We start from the raw sequence: 21,024 nt of genomic DNA on the forward strand, positions 1-21,024 counted from the left end.
TCAGTAATTAATAAACAAATGCGCTACTTACGCTAGTCATACGATCGTAGGCCGTGTCTATGATTTCATCAACCCTTGTCGCTGTCAATCCTATGACAGAACGATAAAAAGCTGCTAATGCGGGCTTAGTGATCGATCCTGTGCCTGTAACAATATTATTGCTGATTGTCAATTTATTCATCATATTTTGTGTACTGCTAACTACTAAGTTTCATATCCGATAAGATCAATGGCTGACTTTTTGGCGGGAACGTGAGGTTTCAAGTTGTATGATTATTATTTTTAATTTGTTTCACGTTTGATTTGTTGCAAGTTGTGTGGAATGAAATTGTGTGTGTGCAATAAAGAAAATCGCTGAACGTGGGTTCTGGGGTTTTTTCTATAAAAAGTTTGGTAACGTCTCAGTAAATTTCCAACATTGTACTGAGATATCCCTTCATTTAATCTCATTTTATGTTCATCCTATTGATTCCAGTTTCTAATGCTACTTACTAATGCTGCTTGAAAATTAAATGAACTTAATATTGGAAACCCTTTAGAGCGTAGCGTAGTATTTGGCAACAGCGCCAAAGACCTTACTGGAATTACAAAAGGCTCTATTCGTCCTTTGGCCTATTTCAGATTACTTAAATTGTTTTACTTATTACATTAACCACTATTTTAAGCAAATTATTATTAAAATTTCGAAATATAGTTAGGTTTATACTTATAAGCATTAGTGATAGCAGACTAAAATACAATCGAAGTCGAAAAATATTTCACGGATGATATATTAGTCATTTTTTAACTAATATAAATACATTTTAGTATATAGCTCGTAAAGTAAAAGCAATTAAGTCCTTTTCGTATTCCGTGAATAGATAAGCGCATTTGGCAACCAATAATTTTGGTAAGATAACACGGAAAAGGGGAAGGCGCCGTTGCCGCATCGTATGAAAGAGAAATGCACAGGCTTTTACTGGTTTGGCGCACGCAGTATCGTCACACGCCAAGAGCGTCAAATCTTAAAAAGTGTTAGAGTTTTTAAATGTTTTAAAATTGTCTCGAATTTTTATTCCTTTACATTTTATAAAAAAAATATATATACCTAGATTTATTTATTATGATTTTGTAATTACTTAAATAGGTAATTAGTATTAGTAATCGCGTATTTCCTTGGCATTTTTATATTATTATCAGCAAAATTAAAATTTTAAATATTTCTTTATCTTGTGTAGTTTCTAATGGTCGATGTCGTATCAATTCCAAAACAGTCTTTCTGTCTGTGGTATTAAGTACTTTAGTCGTTCGCATTCACGAAAACTATAAAGTCTACGATACTTCTCAAATAATGTAATGACAATAACAAAAACTGCGAGATTAAACCATAAATGTAGTTTGAACTGTTTCTAAGAATCGCGAAGACCAAAGCAAAATACTATATGTGTACCCATAATTAATACAATTATAATTTGCGTAATTACTGGTGGTAGGACCTCTTGTGAGTCCGCGCAGGTAGGTACCACTACCCCGCCTATTTCTGCGGTGAAGCAGTAATGCGTTTCGGTTTGAAAGGTAGGGCAGCCGTTGTAACTATACTGAGACATTAGAACTTATATCTCAAGGTGGGTGGCGCACTTACGTTGTAGATTTCTATGGGCTCCAGTAACCACTTGGCACCAGGTGGGCTGTGAGCTAGTCCACTCATGTAAGTGATTAAAAAAAACAATTTTATAACTTCTAATTATTTCTATACTAAAAAACGTTCGAAATATCGACTTCACAATTCCAAATATCTAGAACGCTTACAAGAATAATCTTTGTAAGTCGTGGTGGGTCGTTCTATGAGCCCGCACACTTGGGATTATACTACACTGTCTGTTGCTACCGCGAAAATACTATGGTATTAAACGATTCCATGGATGTCGCATTCTCCTTCTGAACGACTACCTAACTGGTGGTAGGACCTCTTGTGAGTCCGCGCGGGTAGGTACCACCGCCCTGCCTATTTCTGCCGTGAAGCAGTAATGCGTTTCGGTTTGAAGGGTGGGGCAGCCGTTTTAACTATACTGAGATCTTAGAACTTATATTTCAAGGTGGGTGGCGCATTTACGTTGTAGATGTCCATGGGCTCCAGTAACCACTTAACACCAGGTGGGCTGTGAGATCCTCCACCCATCTAAGCAATACAAAAAAAAATTTGTTGTATGGTGGTAATTAGACGTACGGACCTGCAATATGATCTACGTAATATTATTATTATCTTTTTGTTTCTTAATCTTAATCAACTTCTTTATAATTTAAAGATACAAGTTAAGTGTGATTGAAACGTAGAATAAAATTTTAAAAAAAATTCAACTACAAAATCTTATAAATTTATAAACTACTAGCTGTACCCGTCCGCTTCGCTGGGCATTTAAAATTAACATTATTATTTCTCACCCCCACAAAGATTCTCATCATTAACGCCCCCCCAACTGGTGTAGGGAGTCCAACACTCATAGGTATAATTTTTTTGTTTTTTTTTTTTTATTGCCCTTGTAGGCAGACGAGCATACGGCTCACCTGATGGTGAGTGGTTACCGTCGCTCATGGACTTCAGCAATGCCAGGGGCAGAGCCAAGCCGCTGCCTACCGCTTAATACTCTCCACAAGCCTCGTTTGAAGAAGGACATGTCATAGTGCTCGGGAAGCACCGTGGAGGGGAGCTCATTCCATAGCCGGATGGTACGTGGCAAAAAAGATCTCTGGAAACGCACTGTGGATGACCGCAGTGGCTCCAGGTAGTATGGATGAACTCTACTCCGGTGGCGGGCGGTGCGATGGTAAAAACGAGATGCCGGTATCATCTCGAACAATTCCTCAGAGCACTATATTATTAGCCTATCCATTAATTACATGTATTTTCTACTCCCCGAATTCTGATCACGCAGGATCCAGTCACCGTCGACGCCCTAGACACGTCCTTACGGATCCATCAGATCCAATAACCTTTGCATTAGACGCCTTCAGCTCTTACACTAGGAGCAGGCTTAGGGACCTCGGTAACCGTACTCGTCGAACCCGACAAAGAGTTCGCCGTGCAACCTAACCCATGAATCAGCTTGCTGAGTTTCTCGCCAGATCTTCTCAGTGGGTCGCGATTCCGATCCGGTAGTAGATTCATTCGCGAAGCAGCTACTCTTGAGCTGCTAGGTCTCCTTCAGAGGCGCTCGGGTAGCTGTTAGCAAATCCCACCCCTCCTGGCTGAGCCTTTGCTCGCCCACCTATCCTGGTGAAACTGGAAAGGCCTCCGGGCCACCAGTAATCCTTCAATCATAAAAAAAAAAACATGTATTTTCTACATGGATACCAAGTTTCAAGTCAATCGGATGCATGGTTCCGTAGTTATAAGGGAACATCCGTAAAAACCACTGTAGATTTATATATAAGTATAGATTAGTATTAGTATAGATTGCCTTTTAAAAGCGAATTAATTTAATGTTGCTGCCTCCCAGCTAACAACGGCTTGCATTAATTTTAATGTATTTAAACATTACGCAGGCATTTATAATGTCGTCATTAACGTTTTATTTGCCATAAATCGTTTTAACTGTTTTACTTTGAGCTTTTAGAATGGTCATCGTTAATTATTAATATAATATTAGGCTCATAATGTTCCTTAAGGCTTCGGTTTTGTTTATTTCCGTACAATTTTAGAATGAAACCTGAATGTAAGCTGTTTGTTTATGAGATATACGAGTCGTGGATAAGATTTAAATCTCCAGAAAAAGTCATTCGTTTTATTCATAGTAACATATTAAAAATATTGGTGATTGTTCAGCGTAAATTTAATAGAAAGATTGCTGAAGGTGATACTTGAAGATTCTTGAAGTGAGCATATTTCACTTGGCACATCTGTCAGATCAGTTTCCGATGTTAATTTAATCTATGCCGAGACTAAAGATTATTTCTGCAATTATCGACATAAATACGTCGCTAAGTTGCTGCTGATCATGAGTACTTGTGAATATACTTCGCGCTTCGTATATAACACCAAAAAATCTGAACATGGTGTCAACTCACGCCAGAGCCAAGGATTATCTCAATAGGCCATGAGGGAATTTAAAAAAATCTTTAAATGTTAATTATTATTGTAGGTAGTGGCTTGGCTCTGCCTTTCGCATTACTGAAGTCCATGGACGACGGTAACCACTCACCATCAGGTGTCACTTTTTACGAAAATTGCCCGGACGCAAGAGTATATAATTTCCATATAACACTTATAGACAATATATAGAGAAGGAGTGCAGAATGTAATTTTTTTTTAAATTATGCTTAAAAAATACCTTAAATCAATAAATAAAAACATTACACACATTACCATGTATTTAACACAACACGCATGCATGCTATTTGTTTATTGCATGTTTATTGTCAAACTTTTCTTATTGCTTATAGTCTGTGATGAAATTGGGAATAGATTAAATATTGTTTGTCTTTATTATTATTTTTCCATAATGATAGAATAATAACAGCGTACAAACTTATAATTTCAATTAATTATAGTCGAATTACGACGGCCGGGGGATCACTAGTTCATATTAGTTTCATCTCACACGAAAAAAAAGTTTAATTTCTGATCGTTACGTTAAATAATTGAGTCGAGACGATCTGTCTTAGCCATCATCATTATACCCGAATAACCTGTCAGTGAACGCTCTCACGACATTGTCATCCATCAATTCCCCAATTCAGATATGACGTTGAAATTCGATCATAATACGAGTATTACATAGTATTCGGAAAGTAAAATATTTTGATAATTGATATTGACGTTAATAAATAAATTCTGTATAGAGAGGAAAATAGCACTACTACTGTTTGTCAATCGATTTTCGTCTTTATTATAATGTGATCTGACGAGTTTTAATCTCTTCTTTTTCTCCACCTTATCCCACTAGGTGGGGTCGGCACAGCTAATTTTTCTCTTCCATTCTCTTCTATCAGCCGTCATCTCAACGCTCACTCGTCTCTCTCTCTCTCATATCGTCATTCACACACTCCATCCATGTCTTCTTCGGTCGACCTCTTCCCCCTCTACCTTGCACTACCATTTCTATACATCTCCTAGTCACATGCATCTTCTCTCTACGCATCACATGACTATACCACGCTAACCGTCCGTTTAGTAATATTCATAATATTTTCTTCAAGACGTCTATATTAATAAAACAAAAGAGATCAAAACATGACTACAATTTTAAAAATCTCTGAAATTTAATTTTATTATTTATAAACGATAGAATTTGTAATAGGGGTTAAAGTATGAAATTGCCGTTCTATTGTAATAGGTACTTCGAATTGACATAGAACTTTCATGATCTGAGATTGTTGAGTGAAACTTTTTTCAAATGGTACATATGAGGTTCTTCTTTTAAAAATGTGCAACATTCGATTATCGACTTTCAATTGTTTTTTTTTTATTCAGCTTAGACAAGAAAGATGGATACTTCGAAAGTTCGAGTGATTTTTGAATACGAGTTTCGACGCGGAACTAACGCTGCAGAAACATCTCGCAATATCAACATTGCGTTCGGAGAGGGGACTGCTAATGAACGCACCGTGAGATTTTAGTTTAAACGCTTTCGTGATGGAAATTTTGATTTGAAGAACGAACCACATCCAAGACCGCCCATACATGTGAATAGCAATAAATTGAAAGAGATTGTGGAAACCGATCCGAGCCAAACTAACCAGGAATTAGCGGCTTGGTTTAACTTTACCTCACCAACAATATTGACTCATTTGCTTCAAATCTATAAAATAAAAAAAATATGAAAAATGGGTGCCTCATGATTTCACTGATCTGCGTGTTGAAACTTGTGTTGCCTTGTTGAATCGATACAGAAATAAAGGAATATTGGAACGAATTATCAAATGTGATGAAAAAGTGGATTCTTTACGATAGCCGTAAGCGAAAATGCAATGGCTGACCCCAGGTCAAACGTCGCAACAGTGTCCTAAAGCCAAGCTTACCAATAAAAAGTTAATGGTAACTGTTCGGTGTCTTTCTGGCCCCAACGACCATCCATAATAAAAATAGTATAATTTAGCAATAACATTCCTATAATAGGTATTAGGTATGGGTATTTTAATCAACTTCAAATCAAAGAAAAGAAAGACCCCATTTTTTTTCAATCGCTTACACTTACCCTCTCTGTCGACAACGTGGAACAGTATCTTGCATAAATATTGTAGATATAAGGGTAGGTCGGTAAATCTCTTCATTCTGCTCAGATAGAGCGCCCAGCGTGCCAGCCAGCCCTCTAATGTGGTCCGCCCTGGGATGTTAATCCCACTAGCTTCGGGTCCGCACACTCTTTTGTAGAAAGGCAGGTCGCCCCATCTGAATAAATTAAAAAAATAAGTGGTGTTTGAAGTTATCGTGGCTTAGAGTTTCAGACGTCCGGCATATGTCATCGCGTTTAGCTATGCGGGAGTTTAAATTGTATTGTTACCAGCAGAAGGCTTGATTCATATGCTACTATGACGCGCTACCCTAGTAAGTTATCAAAATAATATAATAGAACCAGACAAAGAAATAGAAAAAACATAATTTTGAACAACAAAAAAAAGTGATGGAACGACCGATCTCACGCTTTGGAGATAAGACGTCAGGTGAAAGAGTGCAACGGGAGTCATTTGATAGGTGGGGCCCTAAAACATTCTTGGACTCGCGGTTTGCTCTTAATAAGTTTCTCTGCGTACCCTCTAGGCGCGGAAACCTCCTAAAAGGTTTGGTTTAAAAAAAAGAGTAATACAAGGACGACCTTGGCTTGTCATTCCAGTGGAATAAAAAAAACTTAATTATTCTTATTTTAAAATCATCTTAATCTGATACATATGACGTTATTGATTTCAACGCGGGAAATTTTTTAAGGAATTGACGCTTCAACGAAAACGTCGCAGATAAAATATGGCCTCGCCCAAATTGGATGTTATATCATGAATCGCCCATACTCTGGGACAGGTTCATAAAGCGGCAGCTGGACGACGCGTTTTATGAAACTCAGGGCTGTCCAATTAAGCGGAGTTCGGGATTTAATGGTTGCAGGAATTTACCAACTAAAGCCAAACAACAACAGTTTGATGTTAAGGTAAGGAAAATTTCTATATACAAGTAGATTATTTAAGATCTTGTAAAGAGCTTTCGTGTATTTTAATTTTAATGTACATAGGGTGCCAGCCCTAATGAAATATTATATTTCATGACGCCACTGCATGAAGGGTCTTTATTATGTCGAGATCAACGCAAGCGTTTTCGACGCTTCTCGAATTACTCACATGTGCGTGTCCGTGTTTATCTTCATGTTTCATCATCGTTAAAATGCGTAAACTCAATGTCGAATAAATTTGTGTTATAAAACTAGAATTTTTTTTTTTTTTTCCCTACCTATGCTGATAGCCTTGAGAGGCTATGTCAGCTTCGCCCTAACATGTAGGTGAGCTCACGGGGCTCAAGCCGGAGTGTTGCTAACACGAGCCCTAACAAGAGCAGTGCTTCGCAGAATCTATCACCGGATCGGAAATGCGACCAGCTGAGAAGATCCAGCGAGAAACTCAGTGGGCTGTGTCTATGGGCACAATAACTAAGTTCTTATACGAAGTTAGTACGACATTCAATTGTCGAAGAATTACACCGTAATTTTTCGTGACCATGAAAACTACAAAGTATTGAAACCATCTAAAATAATATAATAATAATAATAAACCGTAAAAACAGTTTTAATTATGTTCTTGTTCGAAGTGGACGGTGCTCTTGGAAGCAAATGTAGTAAGCTGTTAGCTATAATTCAAATTATGAAGACGGCTATGACAAATGATTTTAGCGGTAGGCAGCGGCTTGGCTCTGCTCCTGGCATTGCTGAAGTCCATGGGCGACGGTAACCACTCACCATCAGGTGGGCCGTATGCTCGTCTGCCTACAAGGGCAATAAAAAAAAAGCAATTTGATTTTAGAATATTGAGAGTAAACTAAAACTCACTTCGAAGGCAGAGGGTTGATGAAATGTTCGATAAATTCTCTTTTCACCTCCAGAAGTATGTGGAACTCGGAAGAGTTGTTCGACCAATCTGCGAAATGGGCCAGCTTCTGCAAAGCCACATTTAAATTAATATTATTTTATCTATTGTTTCATGTTTTTCTAGCTATTCTAGTAACATCGAAGGGTGATATTAGATTCTTCGGGTGAGAATCTATTTAATTTAATTCTATTGGCCGTATGTATATTTCCGAACAGTTTGGTTAAATGTAGATAATAACAAACACGTTTTTCTGTCTTGCGGCTTAAAGGGTTGAGGACGCCTTTACACAATACAATCGACACTCAGACCTCATGTCTCAAGACGATTGACGGTGTTCACGTAGTGATGTCTATGGACTTCAGTAACCACTTAACAGTGAGTGGGTCCCGCGCTAAACAATTAAAATAATAATGATTACAGTTTCATTTAGCTAACGTTGTACGTAGGAAAATTAAGAAAAAAAGTTTCAGTGTTTAAAACATTCCTCACATCAGGCTCGTATTTAGCTTCAATTTTGATATGTACAAAATGTGAACAGCTTTCGAATTAAGTCAGAGCGAGGGAAAGAGCGTGAATAAGATCCCTTTGTTTAAGTACAGCCCTTTAATTCGAATTGTTAGTTTAATGACGTGCTATTGTAATTCACACAAATGTGGATATTTTCTTTTAGTGAAGATTTCGAGGGGGGATATTGTCTCGGCTTTATATGAAGGTGTACTGGAGAGAAGTTTTTATTGGTCCGGTATTAAGCGTCTATCAAAGCTCGAAGATGGAGCACATGATTGATTCGCGGTAATAGGAAGCAAAGTGATCTATATAAACTTATAATATATTTATAATACTCACGACAAAATATACTACCATCAGTATTAATTACAATATCATTTTGTTGTGAATGAATTTCACAATTTTAAATATATGCTGGATTTTAGTTAATTACAATAAGTATGTATGTAATCTATATATATATATAAATGAATTGCTGTTCGTTAGTCTCGCTAAAACTCGAGAACGGCTGGACCGATTTGGCAAATTTTTTGGTCTGGAATTGTTTGTGGAAGTCCAGAGAAGGTTTAAAAGGCAGATAAATATCGACGCTTGAAAGGCAAACGTGACTAAGCGACAATAACTGCTTTGTACAAAAATGATAGGCAATAACCATATTCGATGCGCAAAAAAATATATTTCTAGGTCTATTAAAATCATTTCAATCCTGCAGCTAGATTCGTTAAAACAGAATTTTTTTCAGGTATTTCTCAAGTATATTTTAAATTAATTTCAACTTTAAAATAGTCTACTGTAAAGTTCACACCTTGTCGCTTAGTCACGTTTGCCTTTCAAGCGTCGATATGAAAATGCTCGGAATTAAATAAAAATAATAATTTTGTTTTTCCTTTGGATCGAAAAGGATTCCTTTTGTTTGTTTTAAGTTTATTTAAAAAAAAGCTTAGGTCTTTTATTTATCGACTGAGGCACTACGAAGTCTGCCGGGTCAGCTAGTAAAAACTACAAATTCAAAAACTTTAATATTTCAATAATATAATTTGTATTAAATATAGTATTTTCTAAATGCGTTATGTACGTACGTAACACTCAAACTACCACAAAATTACAATGAATATACATAGTATTATTCTATGGAAATTTGATACCTTCATACCTCGAAGAACTGATCGAAGTCCTGATCGCAAATCACGTCATCTCTGTCGTGGTCCAGTAGCTCTGTAAAGAAGAGGGTCATCTTGTCTGTCTGTACGTTGCTGAGTGTGGCCAGAGGCTGTTCGTCTTCCAAGTCCAGGCACTCTAGATCTTCGCTGCATCGATTCACCCATGTTGCTGAGGACAATGTTTATATTGAATTCAAAATGGTTTTACGGTTTAATCTTGTGTTTTAAATTAATATCATTATTTCCGACGTTTTCAATCCTGCACAGTTTTCGTGGTCACGGACGCGCATGGGAATCCTCGGAAATAAAAATGCGAGATTAAACTCTAAAAGTAGTATTAATTATGTGTAATTAATATTCGCGATTACAGAATTAAGTGCTATAAAGTTTCTACTATTAACACTTGTTAATAAATTCTATAAAACGAGCCATTAAGATGTTTCTTGCTGTCTCAATATTAAGACAGCGTATCTTTTTATTGTCCCAACTCATTTTTTTTAAATTAATCAATTATACAATAATCAATATACACTTTATGTTTTCTTCGGCTTCCACAGGTCGTCGACATAATTAAAATTACGATTTAAGGTTTAATTTCGATTTCTCATTATCATTATATTGTTTCCTTTTCCATATCATTTCCATTATGAGTTTTTGTGACCACGAAAACTGTAACGTATTCGAGTCGTCGGTAATATATTAATAATAATAAAAATGTGAAAGTAGTTTTAATAATTAGTATACATATGTAAAAAAATTGTGCGCTTGCAACTTGGTGCACGTTAAAGAAGTGAAACTTCTTTTGCGGTGTATAGTATTAGGTAGCATTTTCTTCATTTCTCATCCTTAAATCAAATTTCTCTTGTCGTAGGGAGTGCTGTGTATAAGAATTTTTCTTATACACAGCATTTCTCTCTCTTCACCATTTATATATTACATATATTTAAATGATATATCGAAATATATTGTTTGCTTTTTAAATAATTCATCATTAAAAATAAAATATAAGAAAGTTAATATGTTACTGATATCTACAGGAGCAATGAGGAACTAATAACAAGCCAACTCGCATTCGACGCCTGTAAACAGAATGTGTATAAGAGAAACGAGTTAGCTTGCTCTCTCCCTCTCTTTCAAGGTCGAGTGGTTCGCGAGACGCTCTATCTATTTTCTCAGTCTCGTTCGTCCTAAATTGTATCTTTTCTCTCTAGCCGTAACGAATATATCTCAACGCGTCTAAAGAAGTTTCACTTCAAAAACGTACGATCACTCTAAGAATACTATAATTGTAAAGTTAGGTAATATTTCTGTGGTAGAATAGAAGTTACGTAACAACTTAAAAGTAAACAAACGTCAAATTTTTATTTGTATATCTGTATACGAATAACGCGTTCACTATAAGGTTTTAATTGTACAAATAAAGCAAAATCACTTGTACATATATAATGACAAGCTACAGTTATTTTGGGCACTAAATAATGATTAGAACACAATAATAACGTTTTCACGAGCTATTTACTAGACGAGTTCTAAATAATACAGACTCGGGCGTATCGCAACCGTGCGATTATTTTATTATGAAGCATTGTACTTGAGTACGAACAAAGGCTTCACTAAACTAGAAGGTCTTGCTCCCTAGCTAATGTTGCGGAATTTATACCAACATACCGGATAATTACATTATCCTTCACAAAGAAAACTTTACGTAAATATTAAATTTTCTTTTTAACATTTTCCATTAACAAATAAGGTTGTGTCCGGTTTGCGATATTTCCTGTAATACTTTTCAGTATTGTGTGCGGAGAAATGTTTTTCAGAAAACTATTGGATAGTTTATGTAGGAAACGTGCAGCTGTTTGCTCTCGCAACCAATTTCGGAATGCATTCACTGCGCAAATTGTAATGGCGAGGTAAAAGAAGATTGCATTAAGTTCGAGTATTATTAGACCACTTCAGCTACGTAAATATAGTTGAAGAGGAACCCTGTTTATTTCGAAGGTAAGTTTGATCTTTATTATTCTTCTTCTTCTATATCATTCCCTCACTTCTAAGGATCGCGACCACATGTTTATTTTATTTTAATTTTTTTTATTGCTTAGATTGTTGGATGAGCTCACGGCCCACGTAGTGTTAAGTGTTTACCGGAGCCCATAGACAACGTAAATGCCGCCACACACCTTAAGACATGAGTTCTAAGGTCTCAGTATAGTTACAACGGCTGCCCCGCCCTTCAAGCCGAAACGCATTACTGTTTCACTTCATATGACGTCCCTCCATTGTTTATATAAATAAAACATCGCTATATGCAAAGACAGGCCTAATAAAATCGACCTAGCGACTATTTACGTAGAAAAACCGAAATATCAATCATAATAATCTCGTAATGATAATTCGAATGTGGGTGTTAAATTATCAGATAAATTTAAATCAATGAGATGTAGGTACTTTTATGATTTTTTTTGATTATGTTTTGTGTAGCTAATCCATTGTTAATAAAGGTTTGAATGAACATATTTGTAGTCTTAGGGTTTATTTTTCGACAGGAAATTCCGAGACGAGATCTATTGTGACTTGTTTTTTAAGCGCCTTAAAAAAGGAGGAGGCTATCAAATGGATTGTAATATTTTATGAGTGTTGTTACCTCAGAGGTTTTTTATTAGGTTAATCGGTACTAATGATTTTTTTCTTTTTTCTTCACGTCACAAAGACGGTGAACTCAAAGAATATTTTTAAGTTATCCTAAATGATGCATATTTAATGGGCTTTGAATATATGGACGATATTCTCATTTTATTTTGAAGACGTCCATTTTATGTTCAATTAAAGTTTTGTTATATTGTCGCTCGATTTGGGCCGATAAGTGAATTGCAAGCGCAGCCGAGACTAGTGGTACGGTTCGAGCATAGTTTCACGAAGATTCCTGTACATTCCGGCTGTGTATGACGTCATATGCGAATAATACGGCTCTTAAAGGTTTCGTGTTGGTTATTATTGGAATGGCGGTTAATAGGTTATGCCGCGCCAGTATACGGAATACGGAGTCTCGAGAGACTTTGGACTTTTTATTTATTGCTTAGATGGATGGACGAGCTCACAGCCCACTTGGTGCTAAGTGGTTACTGGAGCCCATAGACATCTACAACGTAAATGCGCCACCCACCTTGAGATATAAGTTCTAAGGTCTCAAGTATAGTTACAACGGCTGCCCTACCCTTCAAACCGAAACGCATTACTGCTTCACGGCAGAAATAGGCGGGGTGGTGGTACCTGCCCGTGCGGACTCAGTAGAGGTCCTACCACCAGTAATAAAGGCCTGAGGCCTGACAGTTACAGGTCGTGGGACCGTAGCTTCTAATGTTGAGGTAGTAGCCAATGGGTCATGTCAATTGCCTATCAATGTTCTATGCGGTCTGTAGCTTAATGGACCGTGGAACCGCCGCCAAATTAAAGAAATATTTTTAAATTAGTTACTGAGAAATTACTTTAAAATCTACATTAGTGTAGAATTTGCCTTGTTATTTAATTTCCGCATTACTTTCTTGCCCAATCTTCCCTACTTTTTTGGATTTATTTAGTATTAGCAAAGTTACGAAATTAAGCAAGTCCGTTGAAATTTCTGAATTCTAAAAATACGAATCAGTCAGAACAGATGAACAAAACTCTTCTCGGAAAGAATTACTCGAGGATTTGAAAACAGATAGTCTACATTATTATTTGTATCAAGGATTTCTTTTAAACTCGATACTCGCAGTAACGTACCCTTAAACGAGTATAGGATGGGTATCGCTTCGACCAAGCCAAACTTACGGCAGCGCACTGCGACACTCATTGCGTGAGCGAAGACATGATGTGAAAATAATAATTGAATCAGTGTTCATTTGAAAATAACCAACAAAAAATTGTCTATAATATTGTTGTTGTTTTAATAAAATCATATTTTGTGAAAAGAGGATTAATAGAAAAAAGATTATTCTTGATATGTTTTATCCTTGTGTGAGTATCTGTATGTTTTTGTTAGTAATCCATTTTATAAGCTCATATCAACATAATGCTAATTTTAAATAAGTAACAGTTTAAAAAAACTAACGAAATACGCTTTTATAGAAAATCCAACTAAAAAATAGATAATAAATTTTAATAAATTTGGATTAACAATAGTGTAAGAAAAAATGATTTTATTGTAAAAAAGATGTTATTTTTAAACTATTATTTATTTTTCATTGTTTTCTTAAATTTCAATTTATTCATTTTTTTTTTTTCATTATTTTTTTAAATATTGTATTGTCATCGGTCCTTAATAAGTATACCAAATTTCGAGTCAATCCGACGTCAAAATCATGTTCAAAGATTCCGTTACATACTAACATACATACGTCTGAACCTACGAATAAATACTATTTATTCGTAGGTCTGAACCTAATAAAAGCGTATTAATAAAATGGTCTTTAAAAATTATTTCTTTCAAAGTTATGAATTATATAGAAAGTATTAAATTAAATATTTGTGATATATTCTTCGGTGTTCGCGACTCGCAGACATTATTAAAAATAATTTACGGTTTAATTTTGCATTAGAAATTTTCTATTTTATTATTTCTGTATATTTTTTTCGACAGGTTTCGTGTGCACGGACGACTAGTGTTGTTATTTGTTGACATTCATACACTATATGAGGTGGGGGAGGAAAGTCCTCGAATGGAGGCTACGGATGGGTACCAGGAGCGTGGGGCGTACTCCAACCAGGTGGACTGACGACTTAGTGCACACGGCGGGAAGTCGTTGGATGCGGAAGGCGGAGGACCGCATTATGTGGGAGGCATTGGGGAAGGCCTATGTCCAGCAGTGGGCAGATAAAGGCTGATGATGATGATGATACACTATATTTTTCTCTAAATTTATGAACATTTTCATTTCTATGTTGAACGAAGAAAGAAATAGTATTATTTTGAGAGCCAGCGATTTATTCGGCTTAGGTGTTCATCTTCACAATGCGAAGGTCCCAGGTGTAAAATGCCAACCAACTTCGGTATTAAAGTTAGGATAATTTTTTATTTCAATGGCCTCGTGCTTCGCCCGTTAAATTAACTTATTTTCTTTGACGGGTATTTGGATTTTGTTAAATCTTATAATATTTTTACTACCGTAAAGCTTCATGTCTTATGAACCTAAAAAACTGTGTTTGTATTCGAACTGTTGACATAAAAAGCTATTTTTGTAGGTTATCCTCGCGTTTATCATTTTCAATTTACCATTTAATAATTACAAAGCATCCGAAACGACTCAACGAGTTCTAATTGTCGTGTTTATTTATTTACTGAACACAAAATAAAAAATAAAATTAAATCGTCACTCACTGGCACTCCAATTATAGGCAACTTCACACATATTTGTTGTGTTGCAGTTTCAGAATTTATTAATCGAATAAAAGTATAAAGGCGTTCTCAGTTTATATACGAGTATACACGAGGAATGTTTACCGAAATAAATTTTGTTATTCAATAGTAAGGTCATAATTGATTGTGATATCATAACAAGTGACGTTTTGACACGCCCACATTGGCAAATATTTGCGATTTTACAGACTATCACGGATTGTGTCACAATCGAAGTCCATGCTAACGAGATATGATTAGAGTTGTGAGGATCTAATTTTATTTGTTACTACGTTGTTGAGTTCGACGAATACATTAAGTTTTTAAAGAAATAAACTTGACTTTTTGTTATTATTGTGTTACAGGTGTGCGCTAGTTAAAAAGCGCCTTAAAGCACTCTGAGTGTATTTTGTTTGGGGAAAGTCAATTTATTAAGCGAACTTTTTATTCAGCCTGCATTTACCATCACTATGATTGGTCCCGGGAAGCGGACGTCCGTGTTTTTCATTTTGTTGAGAGTTTTCTGTAAATTTTATCCGGCAAACGTTGCTCTTCTATATTGAATTGTTGATTGATTGATTCTGTTACTGATTAATTTTAGTAAATAGTTGCGTTATAGTTGCTCACAGTAGAACTGTGTCAGTAATGATTTTGCTACTGCTTCCATAAGCAGTCTTATTAGCATAGCTAACTATAAAATGATAGATGAGTACAATTAGCGTATTTGTGTTATTTTTTTTATAAATAAAGAAAACTGCACTATGTTTATTGTAAGTATATGAAGATTAAATGTTCATACGCCCGAAGCCAACGTGGTTTAAAAAGATAAGACACCCGGTGTATTTGTATCAAGTTACGCGATTAAGCCGGTGTTCAAATTCCGGAGTTTGATAACGATTTTGCTGTCGAAGCTAGGAAATCGTGAAAATAAATAATAGTTTAAAAAAACTAGCAAAATACGCTTTTATAGAAAATCCAACTAAAAAATAAAAAAGCGTGGGGTGCTTTTCAGGATATTATCAAAATACCCCTTCTACTCATATCTGTTCATAAAATATTTATAACTATTGATACCATGCACCCTACGCTTTTTTTACAATAAAATCATTTTTTCTTCCACTATTTTTAATTAAAATTTATTCAAATTATTTCTTTATTTTTTAGTTGTATATTCTTTAAAAGCGTATTTTGTTAGTTTTTTTAAACTATTATTAATTTTTTATTTTTTAGTGGAATTTCAATTTTTTCAATTTTTTTTTTGTATATTGAATTGTCATCGGCCCTTAATAAGTATACCAAATTTTGAGTTAATCCGTCGTTTTGAAGAGGGTCAAAATGATGTTCAAAGATTCCGTTACAAACATACATACGTCTGAAGCTAATAAAAGCGTATTAAAAATACAACTTACTTAGAAATTAATGGCTGATATGTATGTCGTATGAAGCCCGCATTTTTTTTTTTTTCCTACCTAAGCTGATAGCCTTAGGGGCTATATCAGCGTCGCCTTAACTAGTAGGTGAGCTCACGGGGCTGAAACCTGATGACGATGCTAACACGAACCCTAGCAAGAGCCGTGCTTCGCAGAATCTACCACCGGGGAAGCTCGCACGGATCATCGTGCGTGAACCTCAACGTTGGTGAGTCATTCATGTGTGCGTGTCGATGGGATTCGGTAACCACTTGGATGGTGCGCTAGATATTCAAGAGGTTGTCTACTTTAATGTTTTCGTCACAAATGTATTAGTCACTTGATTTAAACAACACAGTATTAGGTTTTTAATTTTCAATTACCACAAAAATTGCATTCGAAACATAGTAAATTATAACTAGAAATTAATAAAGGAAATGCCAAGTTAAGTCGAAGATTTCGAAGTGCACCCTAACTTATACAAACAGCCCGCTGTGTTTCTTGCCGTTCCTTCTCAGTGGGACGCGATTCCGATCCGGTGGTAGGTACAGCGAACAGTTCATTGTTACCAGTTTCTTACAAGCTGACAACTAAGCTGTTTGTAGCTGGATTAGCCTCTGGAGGCTACCAAAAAATAGGTAGAGAAAAAAAAACGAAGTCAAAAACAGTATTTTGAATCCTGTTTTAATTTTGTTGAACGTCAGAACGTCAACAAATCGGGACATTTCTAAAGATCCTTCGTGGAGACAAAGTTTGATTAATATTTCATGGACGGAGTACAAACAAATGAAATATTGTTTAAGCCTCGATATCTCTTTAAGTCGTCGGAAAATAAAAAGAATAAAACATTCGAAATTTGCTCCAGGTTCCGACGTTGGCCCAATGTTATCTTTGTATTTCAAATGAAAACTCTATAGAGTTGTTATCACTTCAATTACAATTAAAGATAAGACATGCAAAAACTGGCTTCATAAATTATGTTCGCCTTTAAAGGGTGGAAGGCTTTTTGCGTAAATACGAAGAGCTCTATTCACATAGAAAGTGAGGCAGCATTCGTAAAATTCTATGAATGGTTTATTCAAACATAGTTACGTAGGAAATAAATTTACAAGCGCATCTCGTTAGGATTCACTGAAAAGGGATCTCTGCAGATCCATTTTCCGGTCGCGTTCGTTTTCGGTTGATAGATGGAGATTACTTTTCGGTTCTGACACTTTTCGCACGTTTTTTCGTGTGTTTGTTCGCTTTCTTCTGTTGGACGACGCCCTGCGACTCCACGCTTCGCAACAACATGCTCTTGAAGTTGTAAAATCCCTCTTTCTTCACGTTGCTTTGTCTCGTTCTCGAAATTTGATTTGACGCTGTATCACCAGTGACCACGGTGTTTTGCGTCAACGATTCTTTTAATTTGGCTTTAATGCTTTCATTTAGAGCAGTTTTTTCACGCTTCTTCGATTCTTTATTCATGGCTGCTAATGTTTTTTTTTCTACTGATTTCATTTAAACGGCTCCGAGAAACCAACGAGATTCAAATTCAAAAATTTTACTTGTCAATGTCAATCTTTGAAGCCCAGATTTGTTTTTGCCCTCTGGTTGTCTATAATCAGTAGTGACTATAGAGTTTAGTCACCTTTGAAATAATTTTAATTGATTACTAGATTCTCTAGAATTTTTTTATTGCTTAGGTGGGACGCGATCACAGCCCACTTGGTAAGCGTAATCACTGCTTAACCGATTCAGAATTTTCTTATTTTTTGCGAGTTGTATACATAATTAAAACTAGTTTTACGACTGTTTCTCGTACGAAGAAAGAGACTCGTATCGAAATCGTAAAAATAGTTTAAATTATATAATTGATTTCAACGCAGAGCCTAAATCGGGGGGGCTGTGAACTTTTGACAATTGATGTACATATTTTATATCGTAAGCAATTCCACTCCGAAGGAATGAATAATTGTATGACAGACCACCATTTTCGAAGAAGAAGCGAAAAAAAATGCATCTATACTAATATTATAAAGAGGAAAGATTTGTTTATTTGATTGTATTGAATAGGCTTCGAAACTACTAAACCGAGTTGAAAAATTCTTTCACTGTTTGGAAGCTACAATATTCCGCAGTGACATAGGCTACATCTTTTTTGAAAAAATTAGGGATCCTTACTAAAACTCCAATAATATAACCCAAGGTGTAAAAAATACCTAAAATAGTCTTTACATGGCGTGCCCTGCGAAAACTATTGATGATAGAATAAAATAATGTACTACGACTTTGTAGAACATATTATTATTTACAAAAAGTGTCGCGACAGCATATGTCTAACTATTATAGTTATGCTGCAATAAGTGTTCTTTTATTTAAAAAAAATAAAACAACGTCGTTGGAATTTTTGTTAAAGACCCGAGCGAAGCCGGAGCGGGCCGCTGTTTTTAATAAATGTACACGTATACCGGCGTTTATTTCATTTTTGAAGTTATTATGGTGAATTTACCTCGTACCATCCCATCACGTGGAATGAGCTCCCCTCCACGGTGTTTCCCGAGCGCTATGACATGTCCTTCTTCAAACGAGGCTTGTGGAGGTATTGCTGAAGTCCATGGGCGACGGTAACCACTCACCATCAGGTGGGTCGTATGCTCGTCTGCCTATAAGTGCAATAAAAAAAAGTGTTGAAAGTTATACGGGAATTACATATTTTCTTCGTTTTTTTTCTTTCTATACGTTCTTAAACTTTTCGTCTTAATGCGATTTAACTTGTGCAGGTGCTGTTGGCGATATTGGAAAGGTTTCGTTCACAACATCATCAACGTATAATATTGTCGCACGCGAGTATTTCTAAGAGACCTATATATTAACACAAAATTAGCGGTAGTCACGACGGCGCGTGACCAGGTTCCACTATTACGTTGTATTCGTTCAAAACTTGAAATTAAATTTATCTCAAGAGGTCAGCAGACTCAGTATAGGTATGGTTAGTAGGGCGTCTAAATTCCAAACTTCGAAAACGACAAACTTTGAACTCATTTTTGAAAATTCAATACACGTACTGAGGAAACACAATGTTACTGAGAAATTTCGCCCGGTAAATGAAGTAAACAATCGATGAAAGAAAACTGGGTTTATTTTGTGCGTGTTCACGGTACGAAGTAGCAATTACGAGTTTGTGTATTATTATGTGAATGTACATTGTTGGAATTAAAGAGGTTGAGTTTTTTTGTATACGCCATACGTCTTTACAGCCTAGGGTAAATCGTTAAGAGCCCATAGATATCACGACGTGAGCGCCGACACCTAACATGAGACATGAGGTCGATTGTATTGTACAGTGCATTATTGCTTTGCGGCAGAAATAGGCAGGTTGACGATATCTACTCGAGCGGTCTGACTAAATGTTCTAGTACCCAGTATATGTCGGTGTTTTAATAGTCAACAGTGGTGTAAATCCTTAGGTGAATCCTTGAGTCGAGTTTTAAGACGGGATTGACGGGAAATTATTAAAACGTGTTTGCATTCGTGCCTTCTGACCTGAACGGTAGAATAGCCCTATTCTATCAACCCATAGACGTCCACTGCTGGACATGGGCTTCCTCAAGCCTCGCCACACAGATGGGTTCTGCGCTGCCTGCCTCCAGCGGATCCTTTCTGCAATACTAATTATTGTTATTTCCACCTCATTCCCCAGGCGTGTAATCAAGCTTCGGTAACCGCTAAATGGGCTGCGATGATTGTGCAAGAATAGCAATAAATTTAATTTAATTGAGCGTCTGCGCGTCTTGACTGACTTTCTCGCCGGATCTTCTCAGTGGGTCGCGTTTCCGATCCGGTGGTAGATTCTACGAAGCACTGCTCTTGCTAGGGTCAGTGTTAGCAATACTCCGGTTTGAGCCCCGTGAGCTCACCTACACACGTTAGGGTGCAGCTAAAATAACCCCTCAAAGCTATCAGCACAGGCAGGAATTTTTTTTTAAAAATTGTAGCATGCGGTTGAACCGGCCGAAACAGTTTGTATTTCGATTACAGAGACTCTAATTCTAATTCTTTTAAGACTTCAATATGGTATTCGGTATTCACATTTCGATGTCTACCTTTTCCGTTAGCTTCTTAAGCATCAACTAAACAAGAGCTTATTGACGGCATATGCCTTGTGAACCCGCACGCATAGGTACCATTTGGTGCTTATTTGTGCCGCTAAGCAGTAATAGGTTACGGTTTGAAGAGTGGGACAGAAGTTGTACTAAAAAACTGAGGCTTAGATGTCATGTCTCAAGTCTCAAGGTGGATGGAGGTGTTTACATTGTTGATGTATATGCGCTCTAGTAAACAGCTAACTCCAGGTGGACCATGAGCTTGTTCACTCATTTGGGCGAATAATGGGAATAATCTATACTAATATATAAATCTACAGTGGTTTTAACGGATGTTCCGTTATAACTACTGAACCATGCATCCGATTGGTTTGAAACTTGGTATCCATGTAGAAAATACATGTACTTAATGGATAGGCTCATATGAATATTATGAGTGTTGGACT

At 36.3% G+C, this 21,024-nt stretch overlaps 1 protein-coding gene across 1 annotated transcript in view; it reads right to left on the bottom strand.

Moving 5' to 3' along the window:
* The window catches only part of LOC114249525 (uncharacterized), an 83,272-nt gene that overhangs the window by 2,162 nt on the left and 60,086 nt on the right, over positions 1-21,024 (bottom strand). The window contains exons 4-7 of the mRNA XM_028183132.2: positions 9,707-9,882; positions 8,007-8,113; positions 6,174-6,367; positions 32-144 (exon numbers count right to left, since the gene is read on the bottom strand). Coding sequence (XP_028038933.2) covers positions 32-144; positions 6,174-6,367; positions 8,007-8,113; positions 9,707-9,882 — 590 coding nt within the window. The remainder of the gene's footprint in view (positions 1-31; positions 145-6,173; positions 6,368-8,006; positions 8,114-9,706; positions 9,883-21,024) is intronic.

Source organism: Bombyx mandarina, chromosome 07 (genome assembly GCF_030267445.1).
Source record: "Bombyx mandarina strain Sakado chromosome 07, ASM3026744v2".
In the NCBI taxonomy this organism is placed as follows: domain Eukaryota; kingdom Metazoa; phylum Arthropoda; class Insecta; order Lepidoptera; family Bombycidae; genus Bombyx; species Bombyx mandarina.